Source organism: Heterocephalus glaber, unplaced genomic scaffold (genome assembly GCF_053883595.1).
Source record: "Heterocephalus glaber isolate CG9 unplaced genomic scaffold, H.glaber_assembly_v1.0 deba00001564, whole genome shotgun sequence".
NCBI classification, from domain to species: Eukaryota; Metazoa; Chordata; class Mammalia; order Rodentia; family Bathyergidae; genus Heterocephalus; species Heterocephalus glaber.
The window spans coordinates 16982547-17000858 of record NW_028258351.1 but is presented as its reverse complement, the minus strand read 5'-3'; the positions used below and the strand labels follow the sequence as shown (position 1 = coordinate 17000858).

Below are 18312 nucleotides of genomic sequence, written 5' to 3'. Positions count from 1 at the left end.
CCATTTCTTGGTCAATCTGTTCCCAACTCTTAGAGAAGAGCAGGATACAAATTGGCAGGATTTCTGTCAAAATCTCTGACAATGGTTGTTCAGAAAGATAACCTAAGCTGCAGTAAGCATCTTGGCTCTGCATCAGTCTCTGCTGAAAATGGGCACTGCTCTTGTCTGCCTCAAGGGCCATTTCTGTACCTTGCCCAGTTCTTCAGCTCCTTACCTAAAGCTAATCATTAAATCTATAGAAAAATGTGTTCATTTCAGTACAAATCTTCCTTCTATTTTAGGCTCCCATGATGAAACACAAAGACCCCAATCCATAGGATGGGGCAAGGGTGAGAAAGTGGAGACACAGCAAGAAACACCTGCCTATTGGTTGGCCTGGGGCCTCCCACCCCAGGAGCGTGATAAAGTCTCAAGCTACTGTAATAATTTTCAACAGCCATGTAACAAATTTCTCAAAACTCAGCCACAATTTAAAAGAAACATTTATTCTCGCAGAGTTTCTGTAGGTCAAGAATCTAGGCACAGCTTAGCAGGGTCCTCTGGCACAGGGGCTCTCACAAGCTGCAATCAGGAAGTTAAGTTGGGGTGGTTTGCAATCTCATCAGAAGACTCAACTCAGGGAGACTCAGTTTGGTGCTCAAGTACTTGCAAGATTCAGTTCCTTGAGGGTTGTTGGGCTAAGGGCCTCAGTCTCTTGCTGTCTGTTGGCCAGAGGTCACTCCATTTCCTGGCCACCTGGGCCTCTCCATGGGGTATCTTGCAACATGGCAGCTTGCTTTGTCAGAGGGAACCAATGACAAAAGCTAGAATGAAGGTGCATAAGATAGAAATCTTGGTTTATATTTGTAACCTAATCTTGAAAGTGATATCACATTGCTTTTACCATATTGTATTTGTTATAAGCAAATCATTCAGTCCACCCACATCCAGGGAGTGGGGCATGCATTACACAAGGACATGAATTTTTCTGAGGTTTTCTTTTTTTTTTTTTGTACTGGGGATCGAACTCAGGACCTTGCACTTTTGAGGCAGGTGGTAGAACCACTGAGCTAAATCTCTGGCCCAAGGACATGAGTTCTTATAGTTCATTAAATGAGCTGCCTACCTGACTGCCCTTAACGGTCTCCTACACTAGTCACAGGCCACCCTGAACTTCATGCACTTTGTTTCATTCCCGCACATGACCATATCATGGCCTTCAGCATTCTAGTCTGGCTAAGCTTCTGCCTACATCATTGTGGGGGGTAAAGACTTATTTTCTGAAATCCTCTTCCTTACATCTGTGGTCATCATTTCTTTATACCAAGGAGAACTGTTCTGGTTGCCATATTCAGCCTGGCAGGGAACCAGCTAGGTAGGAAAACTCTGGCCAGACATCCTAGCGGGATGGCCCACTTCATGGGTGCACCCATGAAATCTGTTCTTAACATAATCCATTCTTCCGTTTTATATTCAGGTTTCCCCTGTTCAACAGACACATTAACCTCCATCAGATAATTAAGAGCTTGTCTTACCATGAGGGACCTTAAATGTCACCTTTCTGCCATCCATATGTCTCTAAATGACACAGACTCTAATGAGATGTTCAAATATAGAAAATTGAACGACTCCTTGCTTTTGTCGTGACATTTATACAGCCAGAGTGATCTGACTACACCACTACATTACTTATAATTTCTATCTGACCTTGGGGGGTGAAGTGTAATCTTTAAGGAAACTATCCATTTAATCTCTCACTTTATTAACATTAAATTACTATGCCAAATTTCCAGATATACAAATGATGGTAGGATTATAATTTAATTTTCCCCTCAAATGGCCCAGTAGCCAAGGGCAGTGGGGCCATCTCTGGCTCCACTGAGTTCTTATCAGGGAAGTGGCTTGGATCTGTGCTTTCCCCTGCTGCTCTGAGAGCTGACCAGAGCTTATCCCACACTTCACTCCACAATGACAGCAGGGCCCCCTGCCAGGACCTATTCTCTTGCTTCCTCTCTTCCTGACTTCTCTTTCTTCCTGGGCTGCTTTGTCATGCATCTCAGGATCAAGCTGAGGCATGGAGCCAGGAAGAGGATATTTTATGCACAAGATGCCAGCAAGTAACCTGTCAGGTCTGAGAGTTGCACTGGACAGTGGACACCATATGCAAACTGTTTTATATAGATTTTTAGTTGTGGATAAACAACAAGTAGAAATATTCCAGAGGCACCTTCATGTATTCTCATTCCTTTAAAAGCCATATTTTTCTCTGTAAATTACTCTCTCATTTTCCCATAGAAATGTCCCATTTTGATGCGTCTATCTTATGCTAATCCCACAAATCCCTGACCCAAGTTGTTTTTTAGTCACCAATTCTTGGATATAGAGAATGAATCAACTCTGAGGATTGGAAAGATCACCCAATCTGGTCCAGAGGCCTCAGGTTCTAGAACAAACTCTACAAATAACTGGTCATGCACATCTTTGGAAATTGCCAGCCCCTTCCCTGAGAACTATCACTCAAACATGATGGTGAATCTGACACCTGGATTTGACTTTACAACTTTGTCTCCACAGCCAGAGCTCATTGGACCGCTGGGACCCTTTGACCTAAGTTGGAGCGATCAGATTATCTCTATTGGTGACTTGGACTTGGGCTTCAGAGATCTTAGCCTGTCTGCTGGGAGTGTGAAATGGAGACTCATGAATGTGAACCCCAATGAATGTGCACATGGGAATGCAGAGGCCTCTGCAGAGCAACAAATGGAATCATCCTGCTACAAGGAAGAAAACCAAGAAATAACCCAGAGAGAATGAGGTAGTATCTCCTAATGCTGATGTTAAAATGGCAATTAAACCCAAGATAAAGATTGTGCACCTAACCAAATCAATTCTCTTATTTGTTTGTTTTCTAGTCCCTTTTCAAGTTAATTTACTTTTTACCTATATTGACTAATATAACTCATAAATTTTCACTTTTTTATTTAATATTATATCATTGGTATTTTCTCATTTTTATAGCCTTTTTATATCTTATTTTCCCCCAGTATAAAGAATTTAAGGAGTATCATTTGTTTGTGAAAAAAAATTTAATCATATATTGCACAAATTTTTTTTTGTTTTTAAGATGTTTCCTGAACGATGTACTGTATACATTCTTTTAGAAGGTAGCATAAAATTCTCTGGTAGGAATTTACAAAATAGGTGAATATACCACATTGGCACTAGGGAAACATATTCAAACTTTTATCTCTATTTGTTTTTATTTCATCTCTTTAAAATTTCTCTTTTGTGTTTGTTATCCTACACTTAAGATACTCATACCTACAAATATCTATATTATGGAGGTATGTGCTATCATTAAATGAGCACTTAAAAATATTTAGAGACCACTAGTCTACAAAATTAGGGAATATTTTATTCATATATTTGCCTTTTGATGGAGATCCAGACTGTTCCTGGGCACTGAAACGAGCAGTGCTTTACACAGACATTTATATCCTAGTCCTTGAAGTTCTGTGGGACAGACTCTCAAAGATGAAACTGCTAGTTTAAAGGCTACTTAAAATTTTAACATTAATTGATACTGATGGCCTAATCTTCAACATGTAGCAGTCCACATTCCTACCAGCATTGGAAATATGAATTCCATTGAAATTAATATTTACATGAAATATAAATGTTTATTCACATGCATTTTTACAACTTTAGGCATTACTGCTATTTTCAACTTTTGCCTATCCAGTGGGAGCTTTGAGTATTGGCATCTAACTTCAGAGTATTTTACAAAGCATCTTAACATATGAGAAAGGGCATTGGACAACAGGATCTCCAAGATCCTTCTAACTCAAGTATCCATGATTCTCTAACCATCTGTTTCCAGAGCTCACCTGTTACCAGCTGTGTGTTTAGTCCCCCTCCACCAGTTCTCTGTGAATCCCAGAGACATCTTTGGAAAATAACAAATCATAGACTAGAAAGAAAGTTGAATGTGGTCCAGAAGATCATCTTGCCAGTTCTGCTTAGCTTGTAAAAAAACATCAAGGCCAAATCCCTGTGATTTCACCCAGAACAAATAATAAAAAGCAGTATGTAATATTTCTAGGATGAGCATATTCATAGTAAATACTTTAAGATCAATGGCTGTATAAGATGCATTTCCCTTAGAGGTTCATTTTTCAAATGGCTTTGTATTAGAAATGGTATTTCAATAAATATTCATGGGGAAATGCATTGATGTGTTTTACCATTTATAGCTAAAATTTCAAAGGGCCTGAAAAAAAAAAAGAATGCATGATCCATTTCTTACTCTCTTAGGAGAGGTGGTAAAAAATACATGATATTCTTTGGTTTTCTTTCACTACAAATCCTCCAAAGCAAGGACTTTTCATTCCCACACTTCTCTAGCTCATCCTGGGGTGGATCACAGCCTGCTCAGAGCCCACTACACTGGTAGGACTTGGGGTGGAAGGGGAGGTGAGCAGTTAGGAGGCCTATGTGCCCAGTCTCTTCCAAGTCTCCAGAGCTGCTCCTAATAGCTGTCATTCAATGAGCACTTACCACATGCCCAGCGTACTGCCAACATCTTTCTGTGTATTCTATCATTAAGTCCTCTTTCCAAGCCTATGAAAAGGGCACTATTATTATTCCCATTTTGTAGATGGGGAAACTAGGCTTCAGAAAAATTAAGCTCTTTGTTCCCAAGGTCACACAACTAGTTAAGTGGTAGAAAGGATTGAGACTCAGATCATCAGACTCCAAGTTTCTCATTTATAATTTTCTCAGGTCTCTAGAAGCTCTCTGGGCTATAGTGCTTAGAGAGGTGTGGTGCCAAAAGCTTTCTTTTTTGTCTCCCTGATCCATGGTCCTTGGTAAGTACAAGCTGGTTATCTAATCCTGACATGAGGCATCCCGTTTCCCTTGTGGCATTATTCTTCTTGCCTCTTTTGCCTATGGCAAGAAGTAAACCCAAACAGCCAAAGAAATGAATATCTGGCCACTTATTCCTCCCAATATTTCAATCTTGGGTAAATGTATTTATTTTTACAATGGAAGTTCCTTGACTAAGATGTTGGGAGTCACTTCCACGGTATGGCCAGTAGAATAAAAACCAAAGGCTTCACTTGGCTAGGTATTCAAGGTTCTCTGTAGCCTACCCACAGTGGCTGTGACCTTCCATTTATTATTCAGCCAGTCTACAAGGTAGGTCTTCTGTCTGCCTACAAAATCTTTCTTTTTCTGTCTCTATTTGAGTCTCAAGTATCCTTCAAGGTCCAACTTAAGTGGACCTATCTCCTCCCAGACAGTCAAAAGGAAAAATTAATGGGTCTCTCCTCTGTCATGCTCACAGTTCTGTTTCCCTCATTCTGCTTTTAGTCATCATAGGTGTTTCTTCATATTTGCTTTGACAACTGGACTGTGAGCTGCCATAGAGCAAGGATCCTGTTAGTCACCTATTTCTACTGCGCTCCACTTGTCACTTGGCTCAAAGTAGTGGTCACAGTGACAATATCAACAGCAGTAATAGTAACTAACATCTATGGATGATTTAAAATGTGACTTTATTCAATTCTTAGAATAATCTCCTGAAGCAGGTATTATATTAACTCGTGCTTAACAGATGAGGAAATGAATGCTCCCAGAAGTCACACAGAAAATGGTGATCACCAAGCCAGCCATTCTGACCCATTGGCTTCATTTAACACCCATTAAATGTTGAACTGAAGGCCTGGATCCCACAGCAGTGTCCTGTACAAGTCCATCTGGAGGCCTAGAGCCCATGGCAATGTCCTCCATCAGTCCAGCCAGAGGCCTAGAGTCTACAGCACAGTCTCATGAAGTCTGTGTCAAAGATCTGCACCGGGAAGGTCCAAGAGCCAGTGGTAGAAGCTAGAAAGACTATGCTGGCAGAGTAAAGGATCAGAAGGCTGAGGGATCTGCACTGGAGCCAGGAAGTGATGCTCAAGGCAAAGAGCAGAGCTCCCTGGAAGAGAAGCCACCCTTGATGACATCAAGGACCTGGACACAGCTGAGTTCATATCAGGATAATCAGCCACTGCAAGCTTTTCCAGGAAAATCAACAGCATACAATCTTTCCCTTCAGTTCTCCTTTTATGCTGTTGGCAACAACCCCAGGTGGGTCTTTCACACCCAAAACTATGCTGATTCAGTTCAGCTGGGCATTCCAAGTTGACCATTAATTAATCCACCCCACCACACCACTGGGTATTATTTCAAACGCACTCGCAAGGTATATAAAAAAGACTGTCTCACCTTATTTGGTTCAGGACAAATTCTGCCTGTCCCCAGGACAGAACCTTTGAGCTGCACCCAGACCAGCAAGGGTGGGTGACCAGCTCATTGATACCATTTGTCATAATCCTCCAGGACAAATACGAGTCCTGAGGTTGCCGCAAAGTGTCAGAGAACAGTGCAGGCAGAAAATATTTGGAGAAAGGAAGAGAGCCAAATGGGATGGAAGACACAGAGAAAGGGTGGGTAGTGAGCAAGCCATGGCCATGTGGACACCAGGCTGCAGAACCACCAGTGCTGGCAGAACCCAGAGTGCTGGCACAGGCACAGCAATGTGGGAGCTATGACCATAACCAAGTAGCTGTCCCAGAAAAGCCTTAGGTGCTGGGTGAACATATGGCAGACATGTTCAGACAGGGGTAAACACACACATAGGGTTTCTTCCCAGTGCTCCAAGGAAGGGCAAGCCCATGCTCATCCCCTGTGCTCCTTCTCCCTACTGCCCTACATAGGGAGAATTCCAGGGAGATGAGAACATGCAGACATTCAGGGATAACACACACACATATTCACATGCATAAACATGCTTTCTTGAACATATAAACACACTCACATATTTATACTTTCATGTAGGACCTCAAACAGGCATGCACACTTTCTGTCTCCACATGCTCACACACAAGTATACATCCTCATATACATACATGTACATACACAAGTATATAGACACATGTACACACACATACAGAAAGACATACACACAGTTCCTGCCTCACATGTAGATATAATCTCATGTACACAAACACACTCATATGCACACACATTCACACACCCAATCACACAGACATACATGCGCATACAAATGTGCACACACATGCACACATACATTTTTCATACATGAACACATATGCACATATACCCCACACTCTAAATATCCGTTAGGCTTCCACATCTGCCAAAGCATATGTAAACAGATAGCTAGTTTCTGGAGAGAAATCAGCATGTCCCAAAAACTGTGAGCTGGGTTCTTACCTGGAAGAACTGCCAGTTCGCTTCTTAGTCACCATTTTCATCCTTGACAGTTTGCTGGCCTTGCACATGACAGGAAAGTGGACCTTGAGGTGTTAGTCAGGGGCCAGAGAACGGAGTTATGTAGCCAAAAGAAGAAAGAAGGAAAAGTAAGTGCATTTCACAAGGGGGACTTAATTTTCAGTTAGGAAGATTGCGATAATTTCCTAAAGTGTTTTTGGAAACACATGAAAGTATTTTTCTTTCTGAACTTGAGAGGCTATTAACTACCTCCCGGGGTACTCAAGAATCTTGTCACCTTTCCAGAAGAGCTGAGAACCAGTGACAGTAGGATCTGAAGTCTGTGCCAGAATACAGAGGATAGGATATGAGAAGTCCCATCCAATTCAGTCGAATCCACCATTCATTCCTTCATTTATCCATCCAGCCTTTGGTCCTTCACTCATGTAATTAACATTTATTACTACCTTCTGCAAATCTGTCTTTGGCCTGGCCTTTGGGTCCAGGACCCTTAGCATCCTCTGGATTACCCACTAAAAGCAAGGAATACTGGCTTATTCTTTCCTAATTCAAATACAAACCAGAGGATAAACCCTCTCAGGTGGGAAATGCCCTGGGCTGGAGGATGATGCAGTAGTTAGTTTGGGCCTGGCCTTTACAGCTCCTGTGGAAAAGAGCTGCTGATTTAGAATAACTGATATCACCTGTTAAAGTGCCCTTAATGAACTTCACACTTCCTGTCTTTGAAAGTCTTTCATGATAGAAGGGAGGCTGAAACGATTATGTAAGAATGCTTTTTGCAACAAGTTTATGGGTCTATTCTGAAGGAAGCAAACATATGCCTATTAAGCATGGGGGGAATTATCAGCGAATGTTTTTAAATGACCAATAAAAATGAAATTATCATTGCTCATTGTTTTTTATGGATCATAATGTGTTTTTTCATATGGAAATATCTAACAAACTCCTCTCCTAGCCGCAGCCACTGCTAATTACATAGTTACCACACAGTAATCCATGCACATAGGTTCTTGACTGTCATAATTCATCTTCATAAATGTAATTGGCCCAATGAAAGAGATCACAAAATAATTCTACAAAGAGGAGATGGATTCAATAAAAATGGATTTTATTCTTCTCTTTTCCAAAACTACAAGCTTGGGATAGAAAATTTTAAGAACATATCAGATTGTGGGCCGGGGATTTAGCTCAGTGGTGCCGCCACCTGCTTCACAAGTGCAAGGTCCCGAGTTCAATCCCTGGTACTAAAAAAAAAAAAAAAAAATCCCAAGAACATATCAGATTGTTTTTCCCAGAGTGCCAATCCCATCCCAACTTGTTTATTGCTAAACTGTTTATTGATTTATTGAGGAAGCATTGACCCTATTGTAATCTTTAGCTAAACACTGGTGTAAATCAGAACTTAATCTCCCCAGTGAATGGAACCAGCAACCAACTGGGGAAGGTAGCACATAAGCAGCAGGCAGAAATAATGGTGATACAAGGTCAACAGTAATAAATGTTCTGGAAGAGATTCAGAGAAGTGCTAAAAGAGTTTAGAGGCAAAGTAGTTGCTTCCTGCTGGGAAGTCATGGGAGTCATGACAGAAGAAGGGGGATTTGAGCTGGACTTGGAATGATGGAGCAATCAGATCGGCAGGTAGGGAAGTAAATGGCCATTTGGAGGAGCTAAACCAGACTAACGTGGAAATGATTTTGGTATGGTGCACACTGGAGAAAGATGGTGAGAGAAGATAAAGCCATGGTTTTTACAAAGTGGGGGAAGCATATTTAATTTTTTAGCCCAAGGCTGTGCATATCTTCCTCTCTACACACAAAGTAAATGTGCAATCAGCACAGCACACCAACGTGCCAAACTCTTCCGTGGCTACTAGAAGACCAGGAAATACAGGCACAAAGCATACCCTCAGCAACACAGAGGGAAGTAGAAATCATGCTGTGACCAACCCTTGAACTTTCATCTGCATTTTTATAGGCAGGGAGGAAGTTACTGTTTAAATATGACAGTTGGTCCCAGAGGAGCTCCCCGTCCATATTCCATATTGCAACAAGCACCGTTAGCGTGAAGCTAGTATCTTTCCAAGACAAAGATTGTTGGACCACTCACTGCCAAATACTTCTTTTCTCTAGCTCAGTTGCCAGCATTTGTCTCCTTGAAAACTTGAATGAACCTAGAAAAGATGCTGAGAAGAAATACTCAGAGAGAGAGCAAAATTTAAATGAGAATCACAAAACAGAATCCAAGAGAATGGAGAATTTTAGGAAGGAAGTAGTTGACAGTATCACAAGCCACAGGTAATTAAAATAATAGGTCTGGAAAGTGCCCATTGCATTAGGTGGGAGAAAATCACTATGGCTGTGTGAGAACCAGGAAGCAGAGGGTCAAGAGCAGTAGCATGACCTGAGACAGGAGTGAGCTGGTCTGGGGTGGCTGGAGTCACACAGTGTGCACAGTTATCTGGTTAATGCCTGCCATCTACACCTCTCCTTTATGATTTTGCTCTCTCCTCTCAACAGACCTAATAAATTTGGGGAAATTATACTTCTAGGCTTTTTAGTGAGTATATTATATACTACTATGATATTTTTATATTGGAGAGTCTTTCTGATGGCTTGAGGTAATTTTACCACGGTGGTTCCTATCCTTCCTTGGAACTAAAATCCAAGCTCAGTAACCTAGATATGCCATAGATACTTCCCCTTCTTGCTCTACTCCCAATATCTGTTTGTTCTCTCTGCTTATATAATCTCTCTTTTCTTTTCTCTCCTCTTTACCTCTACAGCTTTCTTTGAGGTAATCTGAAATTTTGTGTGTTAGCTTTATGTCTCTGGGACAAAATACCTGACATAAACAACTTAAAGGAAAAATGATCGATTTTGGCTCAGAGGTTTTAGTTCATGCTCACTTGGCTCCATTGCTTCTAGGCCTATAGCAAGGCAGAAACATCATGGTAGAAGGGTATGGGCAAGAAAAATGATCACCTTATGGCAGCCAGGGAGTAGAAAGAGCAAAAGCTTAAGAAAAGTTTTACCCTTCCTAGGCTCACCTTTAATGACCTACTTACTCCAACTAGGTGGGCCTCCTAACAGCCCACTCAGCTATAAATTCATCAATGGGTCTATCTGTTGATAAGTGCTCTCAAAATCCAACCACCTCTCTAGAGGTTTCTTCTTCCAGTCAGGTTAACAATCAAGATTAACTATCACATTTTTGTTTCAACTCTTCCTTGCTTTGTAACAGAATGTTTCTTTCAGGCTCTTTCCATGGCCTAGTGATCTATAGGTCACTTCCTCCTACTTTCCTCCTCGTTGACTTTTGGGATGACTAGACTTGTTTAGAGTAATGAGATGTTAGTGAATATTATCAGAGACGTGAAATTTATGCAATTGAATTTGCTCTTCTGAACTCTCATAATCCATCAGAAGATTATATGCCATGGAGACACTGTCATTTGAGAGAAGAGCCCCAAAGAAACATGTAAAATAAACCTGAGTCTATCCTGTAGCATGAGTAATGCCATTCAACCTGTACCAGGAAGCAGATCCACCTAACCAATTCCAACTAGATCAGCCATGCTGTAATCAGCCTGCAAACTCATAATTATGAGAATGAATACTTATTTTAATCCATTGCACTTGCAGTTGGTTTGTTATACAGCATAACTGCAGCATCAGTTGCTGATATAGCCTCACTAGTTCAAATACTCAAACTCTCACTCATTTAAATCCAACTATTCATATACTGTTAATCAATCTCAATCATTGTTACAAAAAGCATACTTCCCTTTCATGGTTTTCAATATTTCATCCACAAGGTTTATTCCTTCCTTCATTCATTTGTTCATATATTTAACGAATGACTACTTGTGCTAAGCTTAGCAGAGGCACTGGGAGTAAGGAAGGGGTGGTTATAAATTACAATGATCCACACTTCATTCCTTAAAGTGAGAGTGAAAGATGTGTACACAAATAATTACATCCCAAGGTGCCTGCCATATTTCTTATCCTAAAACAAACCAAGTGGAGATAAAATGATCATTCTTGCAAATGCCCTTGTTTATATTTAAAAGCAATTATCTGTGGCTATGTAAAAAAAAAAAACCTATAGTAATTATGAGCTTGCCTTTTTCTGTTTTGCAGATCATATGAGCCAGTAAGGAACTGGAATGTGAGACAGTCTTACCATATGTCAATATCAAATACATTTTCCTTTAAAGTGTGCTTTGTGCATCCTTCTGGAAGATGGGGAACAAAATGCACTTGTAAATAGGCAGAAATGATTCACAGGATCATGATTGCTTTTCATCAGCTACATCAATTGTGTACAGCAATGGGACTTAGTGAAATGCATTTACAACTTGCTAAAAACACTTCTTGAAACAATTCAGACCTTGTTAAGTCCTGGTGTGCTCAGCTGAGCATGGTTGGTCTGACAATCAGCAGAACTTGGAGCTGAGCAAGTCCCAGCTGACACTGGTCAAGAGGAATGGCGTGCCAGAAGAGGTCCCTTCTGATCCCTCTTTCCATTGTCATAGATGGGGGACAGGAAAGTATAGATTTTTATTGGGATGTCAATAAAGTATTCAATTAATCAATCATTATACCTATTAACTATATTATGTCAGGTGATGGGGATACAGAGATATAAGTAAAATGCTAAATACATAGTCATGGCTTCAGGTTGTTTATGGTCTCATTGGAGATATAGATAAACATGCCACTCCAGCTCCTCTATCTAAAATAAAACATTAAAAAAAAGAAAATACTTGCCATATCTTTCCCTCAAGTCCCTCATTCATAAAATTACATTAATAATAATAACTGCTATAGAGGTGAATATACACCTACCTGAAAATAAGAAAAGTATTTGGCATGCAGAAAGAATTCAGTAAATGCTCTCTGTGATGTTGGTGTCATGACTATGTGGTATGATCAGTAGTACAAGAGAAACACAGAGAGCTATCTAACCACTTAGGAAGGGTTCTAATCCATATCAGATGGAAACTTCTTGGAGGAGACATCAACATAGAAATAGGAAAGGTTGGGTAATGATGCAGTCAATTCTGGCTTGGAAAAGTCTTTTAAAATTGTCCTCCTTTGTGTCCCTCCATTCCATGGATCTCTACCTTGAATGTTCCAACACACTCTGAATAAGCCTCTTTGTTCTTTTTCAGACTATCTTCCATTCTTGTTTCCAGAGAAATCTTCCTAAAACAGGCCCAGTCATGTTTCACCCTTAGATGAAAACCTTTCAAGAACAACACTGTGTCAGTGTTCTCCAAAGAACAGGGTTAATGTAAGATATATCTATACATATAGATATATAAATATGTGGATTGTCAAGGTAGGCTTACAACTGCCACCTGCAGTCAGGTGTGGAAGACTGTAGAAAGGCCATCTGCATGCTGAAGATCCAAAGGATCCAGTCAAAAGTCAAAGGTTTGGAGCTCACTGCAGACTCTTGTGCAAGTCTGTTATCAGGAAGCCAAAAGGTCTTTGCTGGAAGCCTGGAGATGGATATCCAAAGGCAATGTCAAAGACTGCACCTCTTCTGAAGAAACAGAAACCAGACTTCCTTGTTCTTTCTCTTTTGATTCCATCCAGGATATCAGCCTATTTGTTGGTGCCAGCCACACCCAGGGTGGGTCTTCCATCTTCAGTAAATCCATCATTCAGACACTCCCAGAACTATGTGAAACCAATTAGCTGGGTGTTTGTTTCTTATTCAAGTTGACACCACAGTTAACTATCACCTACTCAGAGCTTCTCAGTTTCCACCAAAGGCCTCCTAAGCAACAAAGCTGTACCTCCAAGGAGCCTACAATAAGGTCTGAAAAGCTACATGATTTATTGAACTTTGGAATTAATCCTAAAATATCATCTTTTTGTGTTTTTATTTTGTTGTTCTTCTTATTGGTTTTAACATGAAAATGTTTACTAACTTCCTAGTGGACTTAATTCATATCTAGAAAGATGTGCTATCTGTGTAGTTCTGAATGCCTTCCCCCCACACACCCTCAGCTCCTTGAAGATTTGACAGAACTTCCCATCCCTGCATTAAGATGGTCCCTACTTGATGAGTCAGGGGCAGTGGCATACTCATCTAATTCCACCACTCTAGAAGGCTGAGGCAAGAATATATAGTAAATTTGAGCCCAGGCTGAACTTAGTGAGGCACTGTCTCAAAATAAAAACTTAAAAGAAGAGCTTGAGGCATGGTGCTCAGTGCAAAGGGCCTGGGTTCATTCCCCAGTTCTGAAAAAAAAAAATATGATCCCAACTTGACCTCCTGTGATGTTCCCTTACCTTTCCACATGCTATCCTTTCCTGGCCAAATACCCTGATTCTCTGGCCATTTGGCCACTTCCTCTCCGTGTTCCTATGTGTAGATCCACTATGTCATAGTTTGACCAGTACTTAGATGTCTCCAATCTCTGATAATATTGTGAATCTTTCAATGGCAAGAGCTGAATTTGTTCAGTTTTCCATTTATTATTGTGTAACAAATTACCCTCAAAAAACTAGAGGCCTGAAAGAAATCATTTTAATTTGTTCACAATTTTATAGGTGAAGAGCTTAGCGTGTGAGCAGTCTCTCGTGCAGTCTGCAAGAACATATCAGCTGGGGGTTCAGCCATCTGAAGGCTGTCAGATGAGAGTTCAGAAAGTGTTGTTGACTGGAGCATCTGTGTATAGCCTCTCTGGTCACATTTCCTAAGCTGTCTGACTTCCCTCAGGGAAAGAGTCCCAAGGGAAGCAGATAGAAGCTACATGGCCTTCTCTGATCCGGCCTCAGAAGGCATTAAGTATCACATCCAGCTACAGCTTCTTGGTTACAAGTGAGTCATGGGCCAACATGGATTCAAGGAATGGGAAATTGAACTCTGCCTCTTGATACTCACATTATAAATCATGTGCAATGGAAGGTAGTACTGCAATTCTCTTTGGAAAACACGGTCTCCATAGCAAACATCTCAGTATTTAACCCAGCACACAAGGAAGGCACGGGCTCTCAGTGTTCTCAGAACTGCACCTTTCCCAGGATATGATTTTCACATGGAGGAGGAGTGAAATCTCCCTGTCCTCCTTGAAACCTTCTTTTTCCTAAGACTTACTCTACCTCTTTCTACCTGAGGCTGACAACTGAGGCCTAGAGATACACAAAGAAAAAGAAAGAAGGAAGAGAAGAGATGGAAGAGAACTGGAAGATTTCCAACTCTTGAGAAGATAAAAAAGAAATTCCTCAACCTTACTTCCACCAAAATTAGCTATTCTTCCCCATTCCAAATAGATGAAGTAGTTAGGATTCACTTTGAACACAGATTAAGGGTCAATAAAAGAAATGCAAATCAAGCTTGATATTCCATGTGTCCCTACCAGAACCATTTTTGTGCCCCTGCTTAGGGGCTTTATTCACCCTTCACCATTACCAAAGACCTTTTCTGGCCAGCCCATCTCTTAGAGCCCCTGCCACAGTTAAATTCTGTGATTCGATATCAGCCATCCCCACCCAACTTAGCTCAGCATTGGCCTCCTGGAAAAAGGCAGCCTGTCATTCAGAGAACTCTCCTCCAAAATCTAATATCCCCTCATCTCCCATTAGGGGTTCAGTTATGGGAGCCTTCATAGCAGGTGTCATTAAATAGACATTAAGACCCAACAGGGCATGTTTTACGGGACCATTACCATATGCCTGATGTTTGCTGTGACAAATGGAGATCCAGCCAACCACACCATGTGATAATGGGCTGGGAAACACCCCCTGGGGTGAGGTAATGTGATTAGAAGATGAAGCTTTCATTGTTTAATGCCATCCATTGAAAGGGGACTGATTCCTCTTTGCTGACTCTCACCTTAAAGTCAGCCTTCACCCAATTCTTCCCGGATGCATCAGACGCTTAGGCCAAGGGAGGTGGACTCCATCTGGCCAGCATGGCCAGACAGAGCATGTTCCAAGGAATTTTGTGTTTCAAGGAATAAGGGCTATACAGCCTCAGTTTCCCTCAAGATAATTAGACTTTGTTAGCCAGAGGCAGAATAACAAATGTAAGAGAGTTCCCTTTAGCCAACTTCCCTAATGTTAGGAACACCTAACATAACCTACATGCAGTTATCATAACTGAGACATTAACATTGCTATGCTATGATTAACTAAATGAGAAACTTTTATTTGGATATCTCTCATGTCCCCACTCATGTCCTTTTCTGTTCCATGATTGTATTTGGAGAGATTATTTTTGAAATCTAATAATCAAGATCAAATCCACAATACCTAGGCTGGCTAGCCATCCTTAGTGAAAGCTTTACACTATTTTTCCATAAGGTCCACTGTGACTAGCCCTGACCCTTTTTGCATTACCAAGGCTCTGGAGAGGAGCAGAGAACAATGGGTTCTGTAAGAATCACAGCTCATTCAGAGTCCTTTATGCTGTTAGAATGCATTTCCTCTGAGCTGACTCCCAGGTACCTAGCAGCCTGGACTTCTGTCTCCTCCTTCAACTCTCAGCCTGGAGAGGTGCAGTCCTGCAGCCTGGCATCAATGTCTTAGGAGCACCAAGGTTTCTCTTACTCAGGCGTCAAGTCCATCAGGCCTCACTATGCCATCTTGCCTCATAAACTCCTCCCCTAACACACAATCCTATGGGGCAGCCACTGCCTGGAGCATTACACACGTGGAAGACGGGTCTTAAGGGGTTTGCACCAGCATGAAATGACCCAACCCAGAAATAAAGCACATCACACTCTTTCAGACTCATTGACTGAACTACTCACACAGTTGTACCCAATCTTTAGAAACTAGGAAGTGCCACCCTCTGCATGCTGAGAGGATGAAGAATTGGGTTGTTGTGCAAAGGGTACTTATGGATGACTCCTATTCTCAAGGATCCTGTCAAAAGGCAGAATTATAAATCTGACTCCCAATTACAGGCTAAGTGACTTTGGCCTCTAAGGGGTCTATATGCCTACTTGGGGACTCAGAGATGGTCACAGGGTGTGTAGGGTGTTGGGCCAGAGAAGACACAGGTAAGCAGGATGGAGAAGACAGGCCAGGGCAAAGATGGAAAAACCACACTATCTCCTAGTCTCAAATGCTTATCCTAAAGCAAGGGACCATAAACTGACCCAAATAATCAGGACCCAAAGCACTGATACAAATCATGAAGCATTCTGTCACTCCACCAAGACAGGGTATAGCTGTACCAGTCATATGGTATCTTTTGCAGTTACCAAGTCCCTACCACATGCTAACTAGGGTCATCTAAGATTTACTGAAGATTGGCATGCTTGGTGTCTTTCTATTTATAATCCCATTTGATGATGTAGCATCAGTGTCCACAGCAGGTTGAATGGTGGCCCCCAGAAAGCTATGTCTACATTCTAACTCCTAGAACTTGCAAATTTGACCTTATTTTGAAAAAAAAATCTTGGCACATGCAATTAAGTTAAGAACCTCAACATGAGTTATCCTGGATTATCCCTAAATCCTTGACAATTGTTCTTAACAGAAGACAGAAGAAAAGAGTCAGACACTACAGAAGTCTGTGAGAAGGCCAAGCAGAGATTGGAATTCTATAGTCACAGTACAGGAATGTCTGGAAAACCTGGAGCTGAAGAAGCAAAGAACAAACTCATCTGTAGATCTTCCATGGGAACTGCTGCCCCGTGGGCCCCTTGATTTGGATTTTCTGCTTTCAGAACTGTGAAAAAATAAATTTCCATTGTTTTAAGCCTTCAAGTTTTTGGCAATTGGGATATAGTCCTAGGAAACGAATATAGAATCCCTAATAAAGAGTTTAGGAGACTGAGTCTCAGAAGAGTTGGGCAACTTGTCAAAGTCACATAGATAACCAGTATCCGAGACAGGACTTTAAACTTGATCTGGGTGGCTTCAAAGCCTGGGCTCTCAGAGGCAGAATGGGGAAATAGCTAAGGTAGAACTATGGTCTAGTATCCGGCTACCTGGGTTCTGATCCCAGCCCTGCCCTTTGTGAGCTGTGTGATTCTGGACAACTTGCTTAACCTCTCAATCCTCAGTTTCTTCCTCTGTAAAATGAGGATACCAAAAATTGTCCTTCCCACCAGAGGTGTTTGAGTGAAAAGCATGGATGAGTAAAAGAATGTCAAGTACTGAAAATGGTACCTGGAGCTGAGGGAGCACCAGAAAGCCAGTGTCCTAATCCCTACAGACGTTTTGCTCTCTGCTGCTCTCCTGACCACGCATTCTTCCTGTCCCTTCCCTGACACTTCAACCCTACTGACTAGTTTGGAATGAATGTTTCTGGATTCTATGAACCATTCTGTGCTCTGCAAGACTTCAGTGTCCCTGTGTTCTCGACAGCAACCCTTTCTCCCGGTCATGGTCACAACAATCAGAAATCTCCAGATGTTGCAAAATATCCTCTGGGAGACAAAACAAGCCTTTGTTTAGAACCTCTGCCTTTGGTTGAGAGAGGGCCAGGCCATGAGGACTTTGGCCTCCTTACTGGGCATCAGCTGGATTCTGAATGCAAGTGTGCTTTTCATGCCTGAAGCTGTCAGCGAAGGACCTTTTGAAAGGTCTTGGAGATCCCCAATGTCTCAGGGAGGTTAAACAGCACCTAGGTAAATGCATCTTGTTGTTGGAGACCTTGTTTTAGAGTCCCAGCTCTATTATTCAACTAATGGGAATAATAAAAATAAAATGGAAAAAATAATAAAAATATCAATGTCACCTAGTGATTCACTAAATGAAATGTTAGATGCGAAGATATTAGCAGAGTACTGAGCAGCTGTTACTATTTTCACTATTTTTATTACCCCTGTCTGATGGTCTGACCTATAAAATGATAGAAAAGGAAAGCATCTATTCTTAATGACTGCACTGGCCCAAATCAAATTGGTGTGTGTTTGATGATTATTATCACATAAAATAAAACACATGTGTTCAGGATGATACTGGTGAGAGGTGGGTGTGCGTAGTGTAATTTAAAGGAACGTCTTTGCCAAGGCAGAAGAAAACGGTGCGAGATTTACACTAACGAGACAAAGGTTCCCGA

General features: G+C 41.3%; 1 protein-coding gene across 1 annotated transcript in view; it reads left to right on the top strand.

Moving 5' to 3' along the window:
• Nucleotides 1-2737, top strand: part of Wscd1 (WSC domain sialate O sulfotransferase 1) — a 53253-nt gene extending 50516 nt beyond the window's left edge. Inside the window, exon 8 of the mRNA XM_087191679.1 lies at nucleotides 2554-2737. Coding sequence (XP_087047805.1) covers nucleotides 2554-2585 — 32 coding nt within the window. The 3' untranslated portion in view covers nucleotides 2586-2737. The remainder of the gene's footprint in view (nucleotides 1-2553) is intronic.
• Nucleotides 2738-18312: the final 15575 nt, after the last annotated feature.